Consider the following 26092-nt stretch of genomic DNA (forward strand, 5'->3'; position numbering starts at 1 on the left):
GCACAGAATGGAATAGGACACCAACAGCAAACATCAAATGTACCGCGGGTGATCAACAAAATTACAGCATTAATGAAACTCATCTGGACACCGATCAATTTGCTAATGAACAGAATACAGCTTTATACATCAACAAACAGAAAAAATTTGTATCTCAGAATGTAAAGTTCCTCCATCTCTAACAGTTTCATCCCAGAAATGTAGAAGCATCCCATTTTTAATAAACCAGCCATGAGTAATTTACCTCATGAGCCACACTCAGTCTCCAGGTCCCACAAAGTAGCCAGCTGTAGTAAATAACCCTGGCATAAGTAGCATGAAATTGTCAGCAAATTGCAGCTGTTGCTTTCTGGCCAGGACAAGTGACCTGATCAGCTGCTACAAGTGAGTAATTGGCAGCATCTAAAGATACAGCTCCCAGATCCAAAATAGGGACAGAATGGCCATTGCAATACACTGGAGCAGCTTGTCAGCCAGCATTCTAATGGCTGGTGTGGTGAGTTCTTGGTAATCTGCTTGCACAGATCTCATTTTTTTTAAAAAGGCTAGTGACGTTCAGATGGCAGAGCAGCCACAATTCCTCTTACACCCACTCTGAAAACATCAGCTGGAGGATCATACCTGGAATGTCAACATTCAGAAATTCAGCCTTTAGAGGTTTCCAGGGAAAAATAACACCAAACGAAAACCACCAGCAGCCACCTGAACATTTTGCTGCAGGGGGACGGGCAAAGCAGCTCTCCAGCCACCCTTGAAATGAAGTTGCAACGTACGTACAAGGTCCAGGCACACTGTAGAAATTAAAAGCTGCTTCAGATATACTTCCAGTATAAATCACAGCTTCCTTCCAGATTTTCTAAAAAATGGCTTTGGCATTCAGAACAGTCACTGGCACAGAGTATAACGCAGCCTGAAAAATGGAGAGGCTTTCTGGTGGCGTCTGCGATTACTCCGTTGCAACATAACAGACTGGAACACTGAAATGCCTATTTCATTAATACTATTCTTAAAATAATTTAAACATTATAGTTCATCTTTGGTGACTGATTACTTCAGTGTTTTCTTTTGATCATAGCCAATTATGCTCTTTCAGATTACCTGTGAAGTCAGCATACTGCTTCAGAACTAAATCTGTTGACATTCGTATCTACACACTCTATTCTCAGTCTAGCTCTGCTCTACTACTGCTTGAACTTTCTATGCTGTATGTAGATTCTAGTCTACCAAAACATGATAGAAATATCTAACTGAGATGCCTTGTGTCACAGGACTACCATTTTCAGCACTGCAACGTGATGCAGCCTCCTCTGTCTCAAGTGGTGGTTGCACAGTGCTGAGTCCTGACAGTGCTTGTCATCTGTTGCTGTAGCTGTTTGTATCCACAGCCAAAAATTCAGCATCCTTTTGGTCTAGTTCTCCTGTGACAGAGTAAGCTATTACTCCGTTTGTCCATATGTGCTGTTTGCTGTGAGTACCATTGGAGAGTGACTTCAAATGTGTTCTCTTTATTTTCTTTGCCAGTCTCGCAAAACATAACAACATAGAACTAAATATCATAGCAAATCCACACAGGAGGAATGATGCCGTGTAACTGCCGGTTGTATCCACAAGCCAACCTGTAGGAAGACAAATTACATTTTTTTCAGGTCTCCCAGAATTCGGATAATTTACAAATCCTGTGATCAGCCACGCTTCTGGAGTTTTACCACATCTGAATGCCATAAAACCAGAGACGTTCACATCCCTGTCACTATTCTTCTACATCTTGGGGTGGGAGAAAACTGGTCCACCGCATCACCAGGCAGCTAAGACTTCTGTGGGATTTTGTTTAGATACCAAACACACAAGAAAAATGCAGCAGTCATCCCCACAGTACTACATAAACATCTTTGCACCATCAGTCTTTAGACATGCCTAAGAAGTCAGCGGAATAATTACTGTGTGCATGAGATCCTCAGACCAAAATTGCTAGTGAGCTGTGCCAAGGCTCATGCATCTCTTATAAAGCACTTCCTTTTGCAATATCTTTTGCTACTCAAAATTAAATTAAAAGTTTCAGGTACATAGATTAATTGGAAATTGCTTTGAACAGCAGGCAAGATACACAAGACATATATATACATGGCTCTTCGGAAAAGATCTCTAACCTTCCTTAATATTCCAAAGTACGCCAAGAGCTTTCCAAAGAATAACAATTACTCTCTTGCAATGAATAACATTACCCTATTGCAATGAAACTGATAGGGAGAGAAATGGATGAGCTTGGGACCAACAGCAGCGAAGCTGACTCACCCATCTGTTCAAAGCAGCTCAGAGATGAAAAGATTAAGTCCTCTGGATGAAAAACAAAAAACCAAAAGCCTTGGAACTAATCTTTTTAGCTAGCATTTTTAAACTGCATAATTTCAGAGAAATCTTTCATTTCTGTACTACATGAAATGGTAATGTTGCAGCTCTTAGAAGCTTAGACTATTCTGCTTTGGTCAGGAGGTGAAGCCAAATAATAGGATTACAAGAAAGTCACTTGTGAACTGACCTGCAACAGGTGGGCTCACTAGATATGGTATGGCATGCAAGAAGTACACAACTCCCAGCGCTGATGATAAAGAAGTTGTTCCCACTACATCCGCCGTCACAACAGGGATCAGTGTTACATAGGCTCCATCAAAGTATCCAAAAGTAAATGAGAAAGGCACAAGCAAGGGGAAGTTTTGGAGAACTGGCAGGAAAAGACAACAGAGACCATCCATTCCTACAGCAAAGAGGTAGCAGAAGTACCGATAGTTCTTCAGACACCTGCAAATTTCAAAAAGGAAAGAATATCAGTGGACACAGCATCTCAGTTGCTATATAGTCTGAGTCTTTCTCTCTTACATATTGCTCAAGTTTAAGTCCAACTGATTACTCAGACTTCTAGATGAAAAACTCAACCAGCAATGAGACCCAGTGGGGAAATGAAGCTAAACTACAGCTGCAGAAACCCTTGGAGAACAGCACATCAATCTGCTCTTAGGGCTGACTGTAGTGAGGGAAGCTGCTCAGCTGTCAAGATGAAGCAGTCCTCTGAAGTTTCAGTACTCAGAACAGTATTTCATGGGCTTTCCGGCTCAGCAAGGAGCTCCCAGTACGGTGCAAAACAAGCTATAGCACACCTCTCTCAGCGGTCAACCTTCACATCAGCCCTCCAACAATGGAGTTAGTGAGAGCTAAGTGAGATGGCAATTCCCTCTCTCGCTTCCACACAAAACCAATGATTGATTTCTCTTAGGAAGTGAATAAACTCAAATAATTATGTGTCCTTAAGAATCAAAACACCTCTCAGTTTAGCCAGATGCTGTACACAGATGTCTGGAATGAGCTGAGTTAGTAAAGAATTGTGAGTTCTCATTATACTGAGAAACGTCTAACAGTTTTACATCAGTCCTTGTGAGTATATGCCTGACAGTGGTAAGTCAGACCTCTGCTCTTTCTCCATCACTTCTGCATCTCCCCAGCAGCACAGAAGAGATGAAAAGGCAGAGTATTATCCTTTAGGGATTACATACAGGGGATCACAACTGACACATCTTGGGCAAGTGGTTACATTTCCAAGGTCAAACACAAGCGCTTTGCACAAACACATCCTTTCTTCAAGCGAGAAAAAAAACCAAAACGACAACACAAAAAAACACCCAGCAGAAGTCAATGAAGAGACAAAACATTTCTGAAAGTTAACTTGTGGGCTGGTTTTCTGGAGAAGTTACACATGCTACAGATAATGTCCATAATGTTAACTTTTATATGTATTTCACCCTACTTGCATCCAGCCTCCCACTGGCTAAAGCTTCCATTTCCTTGGCCATAAGCCCTTACCTTCTGTCTGTCAGCCATCCAAAGGTGATATTACCAATGATATCAATGACACCAAGTATGGACATGAGGAAGGCAGCCTGGTGATGGCTCACTCCAACACTCAAAGCATAAGGCACTAAGTAGACAAACAGAGGGCTGCAGCCATATGCCATAAATAAAACAGACACTGCTAGCACCATGAAGCCTGGCATCAGTAGAAAGTCATACTCCTTCCACGAACAGTAGCATAAACACTCATGTGACCACGTTTTGATGAAAGGTGAACAGAGAGACATTCGCTTCAAGCCTCGTTTCTGTGCTTCAGGGATGTAATCTTGAATTTCAAGAAGCCCAGGAACAGTTTTACGGTCCTCCTCGAGGGCAATAGGCCGCATCAAGGCACCGCAGACACAGAGGTTTAGAACAAAACCGCCTAGGATGAGTAACGCCCCACGCCAGGAAAACTGCTCAATTAGGAGCTGGACCACAGGAGCCAGGATGAAGGTACCGATTCCACTTCCAGACATAGCTATTCCATAAGCCAGTGCTTTCCTTTTGTTGAAGTATTTGCCCACCATTGCAATAGCTGGAGAATAACAGAGTGCAAACCCAAGTCCTAGGAAAGAAAACACAGTGCATATGGTTTAATTCTGAGCACAATACACAGAACATTCTAAATTAAGCCATACAGCTTGCTTTAATTAGCACTTTAACGAATAGGAAGCTCCTCCTGATCCTGCATCGTGAAGTCCACTGTGGGAAGAAACCAGGATGACTCCTTCCTTCCACTATCAGGGCCATTCACTTGACAAACCTAATACATCATTATTAACCCACAATAACAAGGCTCAGAAAGGAACAGCGGAGTTTACTTAATCACAAGGAACAGGGCTGTCAATAAAAATCAGAAAAATAGCACGTCACCTTCTCCTGGATACCAGATAAGGTCTTAACCCAGCACAGACACTGGTGTGGGGCACATTGGTGAGGCAATGCTTTGTGTTTCAACCCGGTGCAAATCCAGCTGTTAATTTTCAGGTCGCAAATGCAGTACAAGGAGTCTACCTCTGTCACTAATATCCTGCACTATATCTTTTTCAGTCAGCTCAACTAGCTCCAGGGAAAACTGGCTGGAATCCTGAGCATTTGTAAATCTCTGCACACAAACAAAGAGGGGAAAAATGCCTCAGAAGACAAAGCCATGACCAAGTCAGTAAACATATAAGATCCATCTCTTGGAAAAGATTGTGATCTTCACTGCAGAAAGCGGAGAGATTTTAACTAGCACATGTTTGCCACGATGCTAAAACATGTATTTCCAAATGAAACAATAAAATGAGCTCCGGAATGGGATTCTGGAGCATGTCTACATTCGGGTTAAAAGTGCCCCAACAGTCCCCAGCAGAATGTGCCAGCTGGGGATGTAATCACCTATGCCATAAACAGCTTGCAAGGTTCCCCTCAAAGGCCTCTCTGTGTTGGGCAGGCATTGAGCTGAGTGGATTAGAGGGGATGAGGAAAAGAGATGGCAGAGGAGCTGTGACAAATATACTCTGTTTTGAATGAAGTGGCAGGGGAAACAGGTCCCCACAAGCCAATCAGTGTCACGTGAAAAGTGGAAACTCAAAGTTTGAGTCGGAAAACCTCTTTTTACCTCTTAGAATGAGCTCTGCTACTTCTCACCAGCCAGTCCCTCATCTCATCTCTGTTTCACTCTTCACAGTTTCAAGTTCTGCTGCCTTTATGGACTTAATTTAGTTACGTTCCCACCTCCTCTTTATGTTGAAGCATCACCACTAGCCTTTATCAACAGTTATCTCTGTATTAATTAGGCCCTACAGTCTAGAAATTAACTGCTTACAGAATGGACTCCGTAAGGAGTCTTATAGATGGGATTGCTTTTACACCCCAATATTCACTGTGGTTCTCACTAAGGAAGCTTCAGTGGCATTAAGGTGGTATGTGACACTGTCCTTTAGAGCTACAAGGAGCTTTTTTATTTGTTATGAACACATTTGTCAAAAGATTAACATTGCAAAGCAGGAACTACATGCACTATAACAAAGTAAAAAAAAACAAAACAACAAACAAGAAGAAATCCTTATTGAATAAGCTGTTGGCAGCATGTGAACTGCAGTAATTCCTCCACCTCATTACTAAACAGCAGGGGACCGAATACAAGGGCTTATATCACCGTGGCTACCAGGTCAGTATTAATGAGGAAGGAATGTCAGTGTGACCATAAGCACCTCTCATATTCCTCTGTGTATGACAAACATGAGAAAATAAGACAGAGCAAAGATATCTGCTGTCACCGCACCTGAATGCAAATGGAGGACCTGCTACAGCAATATGATGAGCCAGGGATGTTTGCCTTTTAAGTGGAATGTAACACAGATAAAAATAAGGTGCACAGCTGAAGTATTAGGTATTCATCTGGGGCTACTCTGTTCATTTACTCTCTGTTTCAATTCACATTTTATTTTTAATTTGCAAATATATGGGAGGCATTTTAGAACACCCATTCTCCCAAATCACAGTCAAAAGAGGAAATCTTTTTGGGTATCACCTGTAGCAAAAGTCCTTCCCAAACTCCCATAACTTCAGAGCTTTATCCATAGCCCTCAGTTGAGCAGTGTTAAAGAGACACTGCAGCATGCTGTATTTGGGCTGTCTGAGACCCACTGACTGCAGCCAAACCCTCTCTTCCACAATGAGGCGAACAAGTTGCCGAGTGGCACTATGTCATGGAGAGACCAACCCCCATTTAAGGAAGGACCATCATTTTTGACATTGCTGTGTTGCTTTTCCAACTGGACACTAGAAGGTGAGCGTCTCCTACCTGTAAGGACTCCTAACGATAAATAGAGATGTTCCAGGCTGGTGGCGAAGGAGCTCAGAATTAGTCCAGTAGATGCGAGCAGCCCTCCTAGCATGATACCAACTTGGCAGGATACATGATTACTGATTAGACTCCCAAGCGGGGCTTTAAAGAAACAAAGCTGGCAGTTAATAGCAGGTCTTCAGACACAGTTCATTGCAACAATCACCATGGGAATGGAAGCAGCAGAAAAGTGGACAAAATGGTGATCAGGATGGTCTTTCAACAGCCTCCCTTACTTAGCACAGGGTGAGCGTCGAAAACCTAAGGTGATTTTCCTGATAGTCAGGACTAAACTGAAGTTTACAGTAGCTTTTTTGGCAGACCTAAGTCATTGTGGGGCACAACTACTCTGCAGATCTGGGGGTCAGGGAAGGCCATAGCAACAACTAGAACAGCTCACACTGTTCTTTAATCCATGCTTACAACAGCAGAGATCTTCCTCGACCTGAAATCTGTACTTCAGCCCTGAGTAACTTCAAGTGACCTTCCTGAGGGCTCTGTGCCAGACATAGATGGGAGAGGTCTCACACCATTTGATCACCTTCAGAGCCACCAGCAACATGTCCTGCACTCCTCCAACAATGACAGTTCCCAGATCACCCTGCCTCTACCAGGGAACGTATCACCAGCTCTCTCCCTCTCTGTTACCTGCAAATGCCAAGGCAAGCTTATCCTTATCTCTCTTTTTTTTCTAAGACATTACCCAGCTGACACAGCAGAGTTGCTATGCCTCATTTCAGCTCTGTTCCTGTGCCTGTGGATTAACCCCTCTACAACAGGATCAGGGCCTGGATTTTCACCTAATTGCACAGTTTTTAAGTAAAACCCTGAAAATTCAATACAGCTGCTGAACTAATGCATATAACTTATAGTAGCACAAATTTTTCTTTTAAAGGAAAATAATACTCGTAAACACAAGTTGCTACAATGAGGAAGATGTGACTTGATCCAAAGGCAGAAAGTACAGCCTGTGCTAATTCTCAAATATGATTCCAATCAATAGGAAAAGAAATGTGCTCAGCTAGCAGGTCTCTAACATAACTTGTCCCATCAGACCTTGTACATTTCTGCAAACTTACATAATTCGACAAAACAAAATTATGTTTGTTTTCTTTAGTGTTAAGCCACTCCCTTCCTGCTCAGCTACACTAGGGGAAATGGCTCGCATACACCAGACCCCACAGTCCACAGCACCCATCCTCCCCAGATTACTGCACTGACTGATGGGTGCACCCAAACCAGATGGAGTTGAAGGAAAACAATCACACTAGTCATAAAAATGCAATACACACCACAGAGCATAGTGGCACAGTCGGCAATGGAGTGGATCCAAGCTGTTCTGGCATAATCCTGCCCAAAATATGTCTGAAACTCCACAAAAAAAATGGAGATGCACCTACAGAATAAAACATGAATATAGAACTGTTAAAGACTGCCTCACAGAAAGCACCAGTGTCATTCTTCAGGGATAAAAAAAAACTTGCTTGAAGTTCCTCTCCAGCCCCCAAGACAATCAAACCTGTGGTCTGCCTGGGTCCCAACTTGAGGGAGATATTTTTAGAGAGCTGCAAAGGGGTACTAGAAATGAAGATAATTAATGCATGTGACACAAGTCATGAAACAGGGCATGCAAGTTTAGTAATCACAACAGAACTCTAAGTTAAGTACTTATGTTGATGTGATACAAGCAGGGAAGAATCTTTACTTTGCACTGGCAACAACTGAATCATAAAACGGCATCCAGCTATGATCCCAACAGGGGGATTAGACAGGGAGACTCAGAACAAAATTTAGACAGGTCAGACTAATCCAGAGGGATTATTAACATTAAATACCAAATTTCTTATTGTGGTATTTGCTGCTAGGTTTCTATAAGTCAAATTATTTTTCAATTGAAATGAAACCGAAGCTGTAACTATCACCAGCAATTTATAGCCACATCATGATGCCATTACCCTAGTACACAAAGCTCAGCCACCGTTCCTTGCTCACTCAAATGGCACCTGTGCAAGCAGAGCAGATCTCCTCTATTACCTGTAGAACCAACACACTGCCTATAGCTTCATGTTCCTACACGCACAAGTACAAAAGTGGTAGCAAGTGCAAAGCAACACCTTCAAAACAGAGAATAAAAATACCACAGGAGCCAGCAGCCCTCCCAGCACTTCATTAAAACACCTCCAGGAGTGGTTACTCCACCCAGTTGCACAAGCACTAGTGTTACACCTGCCTCTGCAGGGAACAGAATCATGGCTGCATGGTTTTGTTCCAGCTTCCCAGCTGCAGAAGAGATCCCTTTTGCCTCTTTTCTTTCTCCTGTAATACATGGACAGCCTCTTTCTTTACTTTTTTTCTTGCATATATTTCACTTTTCAATGTTCTCCAGATGTTCAACACTCATCAGATTATTTCTTCGTCTCTTTCACATTTCATATGTGAAAAAAGAAAGAAATCCACTAGGAAATACGCTATCATTATAGAATGGATATGTTTGCACGCAGAAACCACCACTATGTCAACAATCATATGCCCCTTTTGTGATATTTATTCCAAGCTCCTAGATTTCATATCCCTATACCCAGCAGTTTTATTTTAAACAAGATGTGAACATGAAGCGGGAAATGCTGTATTTGTATTACACTGCCTGACCCAGAGTCTGCTGCCTCAGTCCCTCCCTCACTAGAACACCTGTCTCTGGTCTCTGCTTAACACAGCTCAGTGTCCACATGCACTGGGGCATGCTCCTGCCTCCTGCCTCCAGCCGACAACAAAGCAGCCCAGCAGCAGCTGTGGAAGCCATCTCACCCCAAATGTACACATCACATCTGTGCAAAGAGGTTTTTTCCTGTTCTTTCACTTTTGAGAAGTATTGATGAGGGGAAGGAAGAAAAGAGGTAGCATCACTGCAGGCCAGAAGTGAGCAGCAGCCGCTTTACCTTGTCACAGCCCTGGTGCAGATAGTGACCAGGAAGCATCCGGCCACGATCATCCAGCCCCAGCCACCGTCAGGCGGGCCGGCACGTGGGGCCATGTTGTGGTGGGCGATGCTCCTCTTCCTCCTCTCAGTGCTGCTGGTTGGCTCCCATCACCACACACCAGGGAAGATGGGCCCAGAGGCTGCTCGCCATCTGCAAAGAAACAGGCAGAGAAGGGTCAGGGTACAGAGCTGTGAAAGGTAAAGGTGAGCTTTCCTTCTAAACACAGGGTATTGAAATTCACTGGATGCAAGGCAGAGTCATCAGAACTTATCCTCGTGTCTGGTATCTCTTGCACCAGGGTGATCCCCCCAGCAGCTGCACCCTACCACGTGGCAGGCTTTCCCCCGCAGGCGTAACTCACCCTGCAGTCCTGCTCACCTCAGCAGGGCTCCAGCACCACACACCAGTGCCGGGACTTTATTTCAAACCACACCCTCTGATCGAGGCAGCTCTACTTCTGGTAAACTGTTCAGTGAAAAAATCACATTTGAGGGAATACAATTTTAACTTCTGTGTAGTTTGCAAAGGCCGGAGATGAGTCCAAAAACCAATGTCTGTGCTGTAGTATGGAACAGCTGAACCTTTGTCACCTCATACCAGTATGTGCTTGTCAACACTTTTGCATGGTGATTTAAAGCAGCCGTATCTGAAACAGTATCTCTATCAGTGGATGAAAGTACCCATAAAAGATGCCAAAATTCTATGTAATTGCCATCCGATTACTTAACCTGAGAAAGCTACTAAGAAATATCCATCCCTATGTATTCCTCATGTACCATTTATTCACACCTGTGTGCTGCTCAGATAGTGAACTCTCACTTATTTTACTAGAGGCCAAAAATCCCATACCCCGTGAGTGTACTTGGAAAGAAAAATGACTGGTGTGCTTTCTCTCTTTGTATGATAGGCTTTGCTAGTATTTATTTGTAAGTAAATGTTTGTATAAAGCTTTCAGCGATTCCAAGCCCAAAGCTAATCCAACTATAAGCATCAGAACATGTATTAGTGCAATATTTATTATTCTCTCTTCTTCAATTGTCCCAAAAATCAATTTCATCATAAGTTAAATAGTGTTTTGAAGCCTCTGCAAAGTCTGTTATCCTCTGTGTTTACATGGATTCCAGTACGAGTGATCTTCATTGTAGTCTGAAGTATCATCCCAATGTAACGTGCTAATAAATTAGAAGAGAGCTCATATAAGATAAAAAAGAAAATCCTAGTGACCTGTTTTCACTTGTCACTTCCACAAAGCTCTGGAAATATACACATTGCTCCACTCTACATCATTATCTAGGTGCTTCCCGGTTCATCAAAAGAACAGGACGCATCTCAAATGGGACATCTGACATAGCTGTGTTTTGGATCACACAGCAGTGGTCATAGCAGCTCACAAAGATCAAACAAACACGCAGCTGGGGTTATCAGAGCTTTTGAAAGCAGCCCCAGATCCAGTATCTCATGCATGCTCCCACGTGAGGGTAAAGGATCCCAGCTGGATGCGGTCTTTACAAGTTCATTCCCACAGCTGATAAGAACAAAACACACAGAGCAAACAAGATCCAAGTGAGTTCAACATTTCAAACTTTGTCTTTGAGGTATTCAATTGCTAGGATTGAAGCAAGCAGAAGATCAATGAAAGTTGCAGAGCAGTGACCAGGACAGTTTTCTTTTTCAGACACAACTTTTCAGGACGAAGCTAAATCTGCCTAGGCAGGCAGCAGAGCTTCCTAAGCAGCCTGTTAGATGCACACACAATCAAAGACCACCACTGGTCCCCTTGCAAGCCTTGTGACTTCCTCCTTGAAACGTAAAGTCAAGCACTTGACCATATATATCTATTTACTTTAAGACAAACATGCAGTACTACATGGACCCTCACACCCCACTATGTTTGGAAATAAACTCTGACAAAAACAGAACATGCTCTCTCTTGAGGAAGCATACAGACAAAAGGTAATACAGACTGACTAATGCAGTAAGAAAATGTCTATAGGCAAAGAAGTATAGCACTGTTCACAAATTCTATGTTAAAAGACCATTACGAAAGCTGAAGAAGCATATAGCCAGAAGTTACAGGACTCCAGGTGCATGATGCAGAGGACACACCCATGGACTTGCCACTTGCTACCCACATTCAGTATTCGCCTTCCAGCACGTGCTGCAAATCTGTGAGCTGACCATGATTCTCATGTGCTGAATCCATCCGTACAGCACAAAGGTTTACATCGCTTTTGGAGTGAGTTGACATGAACTTATGACTCGTTCTTGATATTTTTTTTTTAACTAGTAATGTCAATTATCCACCCCTTTCTGTATAGCTCCAAGCAACAACTGTTAATTAAATATGTGCAACTATTAGATTGGCAAGCTGATGGTGAAAGGCTGTGTCCTTACATGATTCTTCAGCCTGGATCAGCAAACGACAAGAACAAACTGTATAATTTGATGCAAACAGATCCCCTGTCAACATAGATGAAAAAGAAAATTTGATGTTTTTGTGGGTACCTGCTTCTAATCTAGCTGCAAAAAAAACTGGTAGCCAATCTAATCTAGCATGAAGTCAGGGTGTCACAGATCAGTTACACTTGGGTTTGACAACAAAGCCTCACATTACATTACCCTACCAAATTCACTTGAACAAGAGAAGAATTACCTTAGAGCAACCACACTTCATAGCCAACACTAGTGATTTCAAGTATGGTTTTACTGCAAGTTTAATGTGTTAGGTTCAAAATGGCAGAATGATTGAATAACCCATGAAAATCCATGCCAGTTGCCTAAAATACCATGCACTGATAAAATGCCATTGACATTTTGCTGGCCATCAGGAGTAGCACAGCTTGGTGGAGTTTGTATAGTCACATGATACATTCCAGAAGGACCCTATGCAGTCCAGACATACCTCTGCAGCACCTTTTAGCATCTTGGTAAGGCAGGGCTTCTTATTTTGAATTCAAGCAATGTATTTCACCGTCCCTGCTGGAGGGATGGAAACTGCATTTCAAATTCTGGTTATTAAGAGTGGAAGAGGAAGTTCCAGAAATGCCAGAAGACATAACAATAACTCTGATTTATGATGCATGTTACAGTAAAGAGAAAATATACATACCACCTTTCAGAGGAGTCTACAGTCTCCAAACAGAGAGCCTGAACTCACTTTTACACACATGCAATAGCTGAGTGCCTGGAGCTCAGCCTGGGTCTCCCTGGCCCAACCTCCCAGGCAAGCTTCAGGTAGGGTGTGACCCCAGTTTGCGTTTTAGTTGCTCATAACCACATTTGTGAAGTGTTTGATTACCTACCAGGCTAAGCCAAAACAGATTAGGTACTTGGTTACACAATCTCTTGTCGATTTTTTTCCCACAGAGCCCTCCCTGCCAACACACACCAACAGCAAACACTTAATGAGGCTACAAGCAACTGGAAACAGCTTCATTAGAGATGTCTGACAAACACAGCAACAGGCAACCCGTAGCAGGACCTGTGCAAACCGTCCTCTTGTCTTCAGGGAGTACTGTGTTACAGCCACTGGATTAAGTTAAATAATTTCCTTTCTTCTTGCTACAGCAGTCTAACAAACACTCAGTAGGACATCCTAGCAAATGTATGCTGAAGTTAGAAAACTTCACTGGCTTACACCCTGGTGCTATTTTCTCATTATCCATGCCACTAACAGTTCGCATTGCAAATTCTGCAAATGAAGACAGAGACAGAAAGGCTGTTCTTTGTGCTGTCACCTATCTCCTCCCTTCCCGATCCTACCTTGAACGGCTCTCATTTTTTCTCTTTCCTTTGTGGTGCAGAAGACCCTTACTATGCATGTTATGTAGCTCATATTGTTTGGCAATACAGAAATGTGCATAGGACAAGAATTTTCTCTCTGAATGAATGCAAAATTTAACTTTGTATATATACACACACTGTATGGGCCTTTCAGAGCCTTTACAGCAACGATAGGCTGGCAAAAGATTCTCAGGCCCAGCTCCACTCTGTCCGAGCACTCAGCTGTGCTCCCACAGCAGGTTCACTCACACAGAGGAATTTGAACTCTGTTTTTCTTGTGAACAGCAACATACACAGCTCTCCAAGGCACCCTGAGAACATTTGTGCAGACAAATTTTATGAAGTATAAAGCAGCCTAAGCACAGCTGGAGAAAACCTATTAGCACTTACAGTGAAAGGCAAGGGTCTATTTTTTATATTATCCGTACAGCTCTAGGCATTCATAGGTTATTTGTAATCAGGCATATTTTTCCCAACAAAGAGCTGTCCTATTATTCACCCAGGTCAGCTATTTAACTGAAAAAGAACAGTTTGTTTTGACTTCTGCTGAGAGTATTTATCAGGAATTGCAGGATTATGACTTCCTGTTTCAAAATGACCCGAGGTCTCTCCCAACTCTATGTTTCTACATAAAAATACCTCATTGAGCATCTCGAGGCTTCCACTCTGTATCCTCAGCTTTCTCCTCTGCTAAAAGGTGGCTTTATCCAATGACCAGATAAAAATAAAGTTTATGCTTTCCTAACACTGGCAGACTGCTCCCCTGAAATCTTCCTTGTGTGAACCAGAAATCTTGAGGATTATGGGTATCTATTGAAGCAGAGTACACAGTCACCTTTTCAGTACACCTCCACACACTCAGCCTTTCCAGCAGTTCAGCAAATGATTATCACCCACCTGAAAGTTCACTTAGGGAATTGTACCAGAAACAAAGCAAGCAAATAAATAAATAAACAAGCCCCATTTCTAACCGCTGCTACAGCATTTAAGACAAGAAGCTTACCACAGCAGATTGTCCTATATGCTTCATCCTTTGTCCAGTTTTTGATGTGTAGTGTACCTGAATCGATCTGGATACTCTACTCTGTGCATTTGTAACACTTTATGCTTCTTTGGGAAGGGTTTCCCTGTGACACCAGATAAAAGCAAAATTAATAGCCTATTTATGCCTGGGGACTTTTATTCAGGAAGTGGGGGTCACGATGCTAGGCATCACACCAGCATCTAATAAGGCTTCCTATCCAAGATGTCTCAGGATAAGAGAAGATGAAACATGAGAGAGCACAGTTTATTAACTGCCATCACTCAGGATGCTGAGCAGCAGACGTTGTTCATTTGCTTGAGTTTGTTCCTGTGGAGAAGACAGATGGCTTTGAAGAGGATAGCCTCACTGAAGCATAGATGTGGGGCCTGAAAAGCAGTAAGGAAAATAAAGGGATGCTAAAAAGCAAGTCAAGGAGGGAGGTGCCAAAGAAGTAAAGAACTGAGTGGGACAGTGCAAAAGAGGGGCAGGAGCTGAGAAATCATTTTATACAAGTGTGAAGATACTCAGAGCTGAAACTCAAAAAAGATGGCAAAAGTAAAAGCCGCAGTGTACAAGAGCCCATTAGTCACTGCCCTGCTGAGTGGCATGATGCTGAGAGAGGAAGAGCCATGTTGCCACCCACCACCAGTGCTTCACAGCCACGAGTTGTTCACAAGAGCAATTTGTCAGAAATCACTAAACCAAACGGTGCATCCAGAGCTCTACCAGAAATATTTACTGTCTGCTGGGCCAGAAGCACATGAATGAAAAAGGTAAACTTCCTCTTTCTCTGGAAAACTGTATGGAGCTAACAAAACCAACAGCTGGATCCATACGGGGTCCATAGCAAAAGGTTAAGCAAATCATAAGGAAAACCTTTTGACCTTTAAAGTAGTTTCTTAAGCTGAAGGTATGGATAGGTCAGTCCTTAAATAGCACAGATAGGGTAAAAAATACGCAGGAGCATTTTTGTAGAAAACCCCTTTTTGCAGACAAGTCTGCTGGAGGTGCACATGTGTGACTGGCACTCTGACAGATCTTCAATCTAACCCTTGTTGGTGCCCACTGAAATCTGAGCTTTTAACTCTACAAACTGACTGGTAGCTACCATTTCTACAGGGGCAGGAAGGAGAAGGTTGCCATCATCCTCCCCATCTTACCATCTTTCTTTCCACTTCCTGCAAGTAAGTGAGAATATCCAGAACACATTAAAAAATAGATAAACAAACAAACCAGGAAACTACTTGGGGTAGAAACGAGCAGTACCTACTGCCCAACAGCTGCAGTTACACAAGACTTCCACCATAGCATTGTGGAATTTTTAGTGCTGAGGTGCTGCCGAGGATACACTTACATATGGGGAGCATAAGACAATATCAGAATTCTCTGATGCTAATTATTTATCATGTTAAAGTGCCATTAACAGTGACTAAATGTTTTATCAAACATTTATCAAACGTTCACAGTTTAAGTAGGTGATGCTCCAATCACTTTCTGAATCATTGCTATTAGTTTGAGAAATGAGAAATGCACTGATCATAGAATCATAGGGGTTCTGGATCAGGAACTTCATAATACACTGTTATGCCCTTAAACAAATATTAACATATGACTATAACTGTTTGGAAATGCTGAAAAGGCTTTTTATTCAGTGGTCTTCAGCTGGCATTTTTCCCTCAGCTCGGATATCTGCAAAGCAGCCATGAAACACATGGAATGAGACATTTTTTTGTAGATGGTTAAGCATTCTGTTTGGGGAAATTACTGCTCTTGCCTTCTTTCACTGTCACTGCACACTGCATTCCACACTTAACTAAGCGGGATCCAAAATTGCTCAGATGAAAAACGTTTGCACTAATAGTTCTCAAGATGTCAGTAGTACAGAATCACGTATTGATGAGAAGGCTGATGACCGTTTTAGAAAACAAATTCTGCACCTACAGAACAAGTTACCAGAAGATTGCCTCTATTTACCTGATGTTCCAGGGCCGCTGTTAGCAGCAATCCATTTTATTTTCCTTCAATATACAGGATTTGTTTGCAGAAACTAATCAGGCATGAAAAGGCAAGGGAGGCTATTTCCTTTCACTCACACAAGCTTACATTTTGAAAGAAACCTATTAGGATACTTAATGCCTTATGTACTCTTCTACTGGACAGCACACGCCATACGATACCAAACTGTCACCAGGACCATTATTTTTCTTGGAAGGCCTAGAGCTGAAATCACAAGCCCTGTAATATCATGACAGTCTTATTACAATCTCAAAGTCACTATTAATACATACATACATTACTTTTGATAAGGATAATATATAATTACTGTATATACCATACTGCACTACCATAATCTCCAGTAGTAATGGAAGAAAATAACTTTAACTATGGGAAATACTTATGGTACATACAGATACATACTTTGATAGGCTAGTTCCAATTAACATTAAACCTAAATGTGCGAGTACTATCATGCACAATGCAAACAGTGTGTGAATTAGTCAAATACACATATTGCAAAATAGGCAGCCAGGCAACACACACAATTTTATAGGAGTTTAACACACTGAATGGATGGTTTTTGGAAGCACAAAAGGCCAATGCCAAGCCTCAACTGCACAGAAACATCTTTCTGCTCAACTTCACAGCTGGGGCAACCTACAGCCAAAGAACTTTGTTCAAGGTCTTTTCCAACCTGAGCAATTCTATGATTCAAATTAACAGACCTCTGCTTAAATGCTAGAATTTAGATTTGGAAAAAGAGTTGCCAGGACCGCTAATATTCCCATTTACTTTACATTGGGTCTCACATCTTGGCCAATCTTACTTCTGCCTAAAAATGCCTTCTGCAATACAAGAATTTTCCTCCTCCAGTCACATGCAGTATCAGCATCCGATATGATAAAGGCAGGCATACTTACTACAGAGGCCCTCTGCATTTTAATAACAGACAAAATGATTCATACGTGAATTAATTGTGCCGAGAGTAATCATACACTATTTTGATAAGATTATCAGGAAACCCTACACTTCCTAACCATCCCAAGGGTAGGCGGAACCTGATCTGCCACAAGGATAAAACACAGCACGTGCCTTCACAGCACTCCAGATATTCTAAGGAAGAGTGAGAAACTTCTGAAAATGACAACACAGAAGCTACCAAGCTGGGAAGGAAACATCAAACGCTACAGTGAAAGACAAGGGAACAAATGAAGGTCAAGAGAAAAAAAAAACAACTTTGTTAGCTATAAAAAATAAATATAGCTCTGACCAGGAAGAACATGATGGCTGCACGCACGTCGCAAAAAAGCACATCTACTCACCAGAAACAGATTGTCTTAGTGAAATCAAACACTGGAAGTTAACAAACAACTGACACGTCTTGAGCAGATCAGCACATTCTTCACGCTCAGTCTTCCATTCAGCCTCACCAAGCTGCATTTCAACTAGATCCAGAAACTTCTTTTAGCTCTTAGGAAATCTTTAAAGCTTCAAGAGAAGTGCCTCTGACGAGTGCATATTGGTGCAGCTGCTTGATTACATCATTTGCAGGAAGGACCAGCAAGAACTTTCCATGCTACTTAAGGGTGTACTTGTAACTACTGCAGTCCACATCTACATCTTCCCAGTCTTATGTTAAAGGACACCTCTTTCTTCAAAGAGAACAAGGAGTTTTTCGGTAAGTGAAACACAAGAAATCAACCTGCCCTGTTACAAGTGTTTCATTTTCTGCTTTCCAGTTGTCCGGCTATTTAAAAATTCATTTCCATTACTTCTCTGGTGTTCCTGTGCAGCTCCTCAGCTTGTATGCCCCCAGCTCCACACACACTGAACTGTCAGCAAGCAAAGCATAAGAGCAGGCTTTCTCACCAGCACGTCTATGTTCACATTTAAGGAACTCATGGAGACATAACTGGAGGGAATGCTAGAAAAAATAGCGAACTGCAAGAGGTAAGGGATTGGCTTAGCTCTTAAAGAGACCAAGGACCAGAGAGGCACCTCTGCAAAAAAACTCAAGGGGGCCTCTGGCAGAAAATCCAAGCCTTAAGTAGGGAGGGCTGAAGCACTGCAAGAGAGAAGGCTGAGCTGCATTAGGAAGAAAGAGGTAGTGGGAAAACAGGAAACCAGTTTCACCAGATTGTATCACACTTTTCTCTTCAATGGCAACACTGAAAAGGCACAGATGGCTATAAACAACAAAAAAAGGACATAGGGAGCAGCAAGACATTAGGGAGTTATCTTGCATTTAGACAGCAACGATAAGGAAGACCATAAATGGCAAAACTTTAAAGGACTTAAAAATGAGAGAAAGAAATCTGTTGCTAAACACAAAACAAAAAACTAGAAACGTCTCTAAGAACCTGTCACAAAAGAACTGATAAAAAGGCTCTATTTCTTCCCATTAAACTCAGTCCTCCCCATTGAGCAGCAGAGCATTTACAACCACAAACCAGCTCAGCCTGCCCAACGTCCTGTAAAACACCCAAACACTCCTATCAGCAGACTCACAAATGGAAACACTTCAGAAGCAGACTGCAGGCTCTGCCACTTAACATGGCCCCACCGACCAACTCTGGGCCATTTATCACAGCGTTCTGAACTGTTACTCAGAAACCACTACATTAGGAAGTGCACAAGACCAAACACCTGGCTAAGAAATCCAAGAAAATTCTGCAGAAATAAGGAGAGGTCCCTAAGCTGGCACTGCACTCCTACAGCAGACTCGAAGAAGGAAAAAAAAACAACAATCTTGGATCTCTTACTGCAATTTCCTTCCTGACAATACTGGTCAAGCAACCATCAGGAAGAGATTTCAGATGGGATAGTCACACACACCATTTGGTCAAAGTCTCACCGTGGGTGACAACTTGGGAACCAAAATACAAGGGATTTCAAAGAAGGACTCAATAATTATCCTCTTACCTTGTTATCCTAACCAACCTCATAATTGTCCCTTATCCAGATCCCATTATCAATAATCCTTTCAGTGGCACTGGTTTCACTTTAAACAGCTTATTACACAGCATGTCAAAGCAAAAATAAGAACAATCAGACAGTAAGAATTACATTCAACATTTTTTTAAATTCTTGATACACAGAGTTTGATATTCCTTAAAATCTTTTCCAGATGAAATTAAGAGAAAAGAAAAAGAACAAGACATACTAGGTTTTTTTTTTGTTTTGTTTTGTTTGAGAACTATTTACAATGTAAATTCACCCCATCTGAGGAATAAACTATTATAAGAGCCTCAAATTACTTAAATTGTTGTTTCTGAATTACCTGAAAGAGGAACCTGGGGCATTTCAAAGAATCGTTGTTACAGGGAACTGTTGGTTTACCCCTAAGTTCATTGACATTGCAATAATGACAGGATAACCTTGAACTCATGTCAAAAACAGTAAACAAAATGCAAAGGAAAATTTGATTAGTATCTTGGATTTGCTGAGAAATATCTCAGCTGAGCTAAGTTTCCTTTATCATAACACCTGTATATGGAAATATGTTGCTAGCAGCTTCTGCCTACAAACCTGCTTTCTGAACAAAGCTCTGCTCAGCTTGCATCCTTCAAATCCTGAATTGGTACATCGTGTTCCCCTTGTGCAGGCATTTCAGTTAGGTCAGGCTGTATTTAGAAAACTCCAAATGACTATCAACTTTCAAATTCACCTAACGAAGAAAACAATTTTTTTTAAATCAGTCCACAAGTGGCAGCTGACTTCACTTACCTGCATAAAACACTCTGCTTACTTTTTCACACATCAGTTCTTATATCTCAACCTCCACAGCCTCTTCCTCCCTTTTATCCACATCCATTTGTTAGTGCTCCAGTGAAATCTGCACTGTCCTTTACTGCCAGGAGGCAGTAATATATTGCTAACACACTTTACTTGCTTGTTCTATTCCCCAGGAGCAATACAGCTAACATCACCAGTATTCACAGAGTATGAGCTTTTCACATGTGACTCCCCAAAACTGCGTCCTCATCTAGTTACAACACAGCAGAGCTGCCCGCTAAGAGCTCTGTGCATTAGAAATGCCTCAGATGTCCATGCAACAGATCTCATGTGAAGCATTTCATTCTCCTGGCCTTCTGGCACACCAGCAGAGTCTGGAAGCTCTGACAAATCACACAGGAGCTGTTTCTGTGTGCTGTGCCTCACAAGCACCATTACATAGTGTAGGTTTCTGCTCCTATAAGATTACTCTTTCCACAGTTAAGTTCATTAAGAATAAACTAGCTGAATGAGATCATTCCACTTACTCCCTTTAACTTGCTTTTCCACCAGGCAAGATGAATGGGCATGGACAGAAAGAAGCACAAATGAGATCAAGGAGAAATGCTGGCTCTGTGAACAGCAGAGCACGGCATACCAAGTATGGGACAACTTACAGCACATCCTAAGTTACCGGGCCTCCCTTGCATGACCTTGCTGCATTGTCCTACACACAGCAAACACATCTGGGTTTGACTTAGCAAACCCAAATGGGAGCTGCTCAAAGCTTGGGCCCTGCGCTGCACTTCTGCAAGGCCTCACTGCACTGCCCATTTACTTGGTAGTCACACATCAACTTGCAAAAAAAATGAAAACCAAGTTTGACCAATTTAATCCTGTTCTGACTGCTGAGATCTTCACAGATTTAGTGCAGGCACCAGGTCCTTCAGTACACAGATGCTACTGGGTACCTCTCAAGTGGATAAATTATCTGGCTGTTGTGTTCTCAGTTCCATCACAAGGGGAAGCACTGCTGTTTTCAGCTCTTTCTGCTCAGCCCACTTGTGTGCCAACATTCTCTTTGCCCTCAGGAACACTTTTTCCAAACCCTTAAGTAAATGAGATGCACTTTTGCTCATCAGATTTGCTGCGTCTGACACTGTGCCACAGCCAAGCTAAGTAATATTCAAGCTAATTAAATGCAGTTTCAGAACTTCAGTTAACAGAGAAAAACAGAATCAACAGACAGGACTGTTGATAAATACATTTCTCAAATGCCTATTGCCCTTATCTAGAGAAAAAAAAAATAGCATCGTTGTTTTGTTAGATTAAGCAGATCAGATAGCATGACTTCAAAGCTTTTATGTGTTTGGCTGGAAGAAAGTGCAATTTGAGGGCAGATTCATGAGAAAGCTGTGTCCAACAGATACAGCTAGTAGGGAGAGAACCCTGCAGTACAGTAACACGCTGTGGCACCAGGCATGGCATGTGATCATAGTGGAGAAGAGATGGGCAGTGGTTTGCCAGACCAACAGGATCTCATCTGGAAGATGGTGAGACAAAAGGAAAAAAGAAAAGCCAAACCAAACCCATTTCCTTCCCTCTCCAGAAAAATCCAGAAGCTGCTCCTGATGGGGAGTGTAACAAGAGCATTCAAATGGGAATGCTGTACCAAATCAATTCTCTGACAATCACTCAAAACATCAGGTTACAAATCCAGAAGTTAGCCTCTGCAATGATAAACACAGCTCCTGTGCTTCCACCAAGTTCAGTATTGTAATGGTTCTAAAACCAAGCGTGGGTATTTACTGAATGCTGAGCCACCCCTGTTCAGTCAGGGCGATGTGCTAGCCCAGCAAACTCCAGTCTAAATGGATGAGAGACTGGGTGCTGCATTTCAGGCTGATAACAGGAGCCTTGAATAAGGCTCACAAAGACAAGGAGTTGCCAATTCAAATGCCCAGGTACCTTGGGACAGCATAAGAGTAACACATAGGACTTCATGCAGCCCACTGTGGCATCAGTGAGAGGAGCTGGCAGAGCCAGGACAGCGGCTGCAGCCAAGCAGGGCTCAGCTCTGTCCCAGCAGCTCCTAACTCTGTGCCAACTGCCTGAGCTGGCTCCAAGCACCTCTGTCAATGGGGACTGATGTTGTCAAACATCAGCTCAAGGACATAAGCCCCAAAAGGGACTCGAGGAAGAGGTACTTCCCTGCATCAGCAGACTAAATTAGTATGTTTCAGTGGTCCTCCAGAAGTTCTCAAAGTCAAAGAAGTTTCAGATGTGCATACAATGAATGCTCTAAGACAGTAAACACTGTCCCAGAATGACTTGTTTAATAAGCCCCCAAAACTCTATGGCTAGCAGGAAAACCATCTGGATCATGCTGGACATGCTATTTAAGAAACTCAACAGCAGCACAGACTCCAAGAAACCCCCATAGAGGCAGAGGAAAGATCCCACTTTACAGATTTGCATTTTGCATCTGGGAAATGTGAGTCATCACATCCACATTGGTACAAATCCAGAAACTGCAGGAAGGAAGGAAGCTTTGAATTGGGGGGGAGGGAGTGAAAGAGAGGGGGCCGTTTCCATGTTGAACAAAGGGAGAGAGAAAGGTCAGCACTGTCCTGCTGAGGGCTGTGCGTGGGGAGCTACATTTCCAACTTCAAAGCTACTTTCAGGTCCTAAGCAGCAGCAAGGCCATGGTGAGCTGAAACATCTCCACACTTTTGTACTCCAAACTTACCCCGCAGGATTCCATGCAACAGCTGAGAAACACCTTTCATTTCTTAAATACCCTAAGACAATGTTTTGTCCTCCTACTTATCTCCTATCTGGAATTTTGCTTCCAACTTTTAATCAAGAACTGAAATTTTTCTTCTGTATTTTCATCTGGATTCTTATCTACTGCTCAGAATGAATTCAAGAGCAACTTTTTCTCCATAAGTAGCCCACAGATGAGTTACAATACCAATAATGTGCACTGCAGCTAAACATCCACACATGGCTCAGGGCTGCACGTTACCATTATTTCTGGATGCTGCTGTCATGACCTTCTGGCAGCAGCTAACACACTGTTCAGAAAGCATCAAGGACAAGAGTTCATGGAAACCCAACTGGTTCTTGTGATAATGAAAATCTTGTGGTAATTAAGATGACATTTAATAGTTAAAAAGCATTTTCTAGGAGTTCAGTGTTTCTCAGAGGCATTGCTTCCACATTCATTTTAACTCAGTTCAGAGATAGACTTCCCCAACACAACTTCCCAGCTCTGCTTGCTGCTGTGCTGATGTGGAGATGCATCCACAGCACACACTGGGCACACGAGTACAGAGACCATGGTTACACACAGCTGCTCACACCTCTGCTCTTTACACCACATCCTGAAATTCATACCAGAGCCAATGAATCATCTTACAACAAAAACACCAGAAAAGGAGAGAAAAGGCCCATTAATTCTTCAGCAAAATGTTGCGACGCTGACTAAAAGCAAATGCTGATGACCACTTCAGGTACTGCCTTCTCAGTTCATTACTTCAGCAAATAAAATGAGTAGAAACTAATAAATATGACAAAAAACAGCATACAAGTGCTGCTTCATTTGCTACAAGTGTCAAGGAAAGGCAGCAAGCAGATGCTGCCCTGTGATGGCTCGCCAACACCAAACTACAGCCAAGCAGCAGTTTCCCAATGTCTTCTGCACTGCATGCAAGTCACCCAATTACATTTACTAACCAAGAGGGAACTCATCCCAACTCCCTAATGAAATGCATCAGCTGGCTTCCTAGGCAGTGCCACAGCCCTCAGGCTCTGGGAAGGTCTGTTGCAAACTGCTGGCTCATCTTAGTGCAGTAGAGATGACTGGATGCTGAAGCTGCCTACAACCATGCCTACCTTTCCAATGCCAGAGCTGCGTGAGCTGCAAGCCCACTTGCTGGCACAGCCAAGGCAGTGCTGCAGCATCAAAAGGCCCAGCATGAAGCAGGGCTGTCTGCAACCACTCAGCCCACAGAGACTCCCACTACAGTGAAGGCTGCACAGGGGCTGCAGCACCCACTCAGCATCCCAACTGGAGCCCCATCCTATTAGAAAGGCAAATCAGGAGATCCTAACTCACCTTTGTGTATGCACCCCACGGGTTTAAGCAAGAAGAAGACAGAGGCCACACAGATGTCTTCACCCAGGGCTGCCTGACTGCTGGCACATGCTGGCTGCAGCTCACCTCCTTCTACACTGCAGCAAGCACAGGCAGCTTCCAAGAAGAAAGCACAGCTCTCTCTATTGTCCACTAAGCCACCCACCAAACACCTTTGATTCCGGTGAATAAAAATGGAATGAGCATCCTGGGCGTTGTGGGCTTCGGTTTTCAAGGGTCACACATTTCAGAGTGCTCCAGGTCACAGCTGGGAGCCACCACGTGCAGAAATGCCACAGCACTGCAGCCCCACTGCCCCCAGCCCCACCTGCAAGGCACCGTTAGCATGGGCAGCAGCACAGTGCCTGGGGGACACGGCTGGCTCTCCTTGGGCTGCTGGAAATAAACCCACTTCTTCTCAGAAAGAACGGATAAAATAAAGGATTTTCTTTGTTTTTAATCTGCTTTTTAAAGCTACTTTTTCAAATCCGCACCAGACTGTAAGGCAATTCAAAGTGCAGCTGTAAGGAAAGCAGGAAAAAATAACGTTTTTCTTATCTTTGTTTTAGGTTAGAGGGACAAGCGGTTTCCCTCGTTGAACACAGGCTGCCATAGCATGTCATGGCTCCCTGGATGCCAAAGCGTGCCATCACCTCTAAGCAGCGGTGGCTGGATGAAGGCAGGGAAGAAAATGTGTAGAAACGGGCGGCAGCGCGGACACCGCGAGCTGAACTAACAGGGATTTGGCCCCGTACGGCCAAACTTCTCCCCGAGGAAGAGAACGGCGTTCGCGCACAAACATCTGAGCAGTCCGTCCCCCAACCCGTACCCGAGCCGCGGGGAGCCGGCCCGGAACGCGCCCGCAGGTGGACGGGGGAGGGGGGGAGAGGGTCCCGCGGCGGCCGCGCTCCCGGGGGCACTCACAGCCGCAGATGGGGGTGCGCTGAGAACCTGCGACGAACGTACAGCAGCCAGAAAACAAACAAACGAAAAAAGGTAAGAGAGCGAAACACCTCGTTCGGCGGAGCGCCTGTATGAAATAAGCGGCGAATCGGCGCAAAAACGACACGAAACGTTGAGGATGACACTCACCGTGTGCCCTTTGGCATTGTTTCTCGCTGAGCGGTGCCCTGCCCTCACGGAGCCCGCCCTCCCCCCCTCCCCAGCCGCCTGTGCCCACAGCCGCCCCGCGGGCGCCCGCAGCTTTGGGGCGCGCACCGCCGCACCTCCCGCCCGCGGGACCGCCCCGCACCGCCCCTCCCGTGGCGGTGGGCAGCCTTTCCCAGCGGCTCTCTTTTCCTTCTTATTAAATAGAAAGACAAAAACCAACGGTATTAAGTTCTCCCGCGCCTTCGAAGAACCTGAAGCGCGGCTGGTGTTTTCTTTAGCTGCCTGCCGGGCGTCACGTCTTTTGCTGCACTTAGGTGCGCACACGCCGTTTCCCCGCCGAACGGGGAGGGTCATAGAGCTAACGTGCAGGTCAGTGAGTGCACCGACACCTGCGCCCACACGGCCCCGGCGCAGCCCCACGCCATCAGGAGCTGTGCCGCTGCTCGCTGCGTTTTAGGCGTCTAAACTGAACACAAAGGCACGGGCCAGGGCAGCCGCACAGGGACCGCAGCGGGCTTTGGACCCTCAACTGGGAACAAGTTTCAAATTCCAGCCGCCCTTTGTTTATCCAAGGAGATAAACCACGCCGGCTGCTGCACTCGCCAGGGGCTGTCTGCCGGGGGCTGGAGAAC

The 26092-nt window shown here is 43.7% G+C and overlaps 1 protein-coding gene across 2 annotated transcripts; it reads right to left on the bottom strand.

Annotated features, from left to right (window-relative positions):
• Positions 1-507: 507 nt before the first annotated feature.
• SLC16A12 (solute carrier family 16 member 12) lies at positions 508-25486 on the bottom strand. 2 transcript variants are annotated; one of them, XM_065746170.1, is made up of 7 exons: positions 25443-25486; positions 9652-9843; positions 8008-8111; positions 6674-6817; positions 3853-4447; positions 2537-2796; positions 508-1616 (listed from the first exon to the last, which is right to left on the bottom strand). In XM_065746170.1, exons 2-7 carry the CDS (start codon positions 9744-9746, stop codon positions 1354-1356), a joined length of 1461 nt encoding a protein of 486 aa, XP_065602242.1. In that variant the 5' UTR covers positions 9747-9843; positions 25443-25486; the 3' UTR covers positions 508-1353. The 2 variants fall into 2 exon arrangements, with proteins under 2 accessions (XP_065602242.1, XP_065602241.1); XM_065746169.1 differs by lacking the exons at positions 8008-8111; positions 25443-25486 and having other exon boundaries at positions 9652-9699.
• Between the last annotated feature and the right edge of the window lie 606 nt (positions 25487-26092).

The sequence above is a fragment of the Cyrtonyx montezumae genome, unplaced genomic scaffold (genome assembly GCF_038088225.1).
Source record: "Cyrtonyx montezumae isolate F1298 unplaced genomic scaffold, pur_monq_1.0 scaffold_4, whole genome shotgun sequence".
NCBI classification, from domain to species: Eukaryota; Metazoa; Chordata; class Aves; order Galliformes; family Odontophoridae; genus Cyrtonyx; species Cyrtonyx montezumae.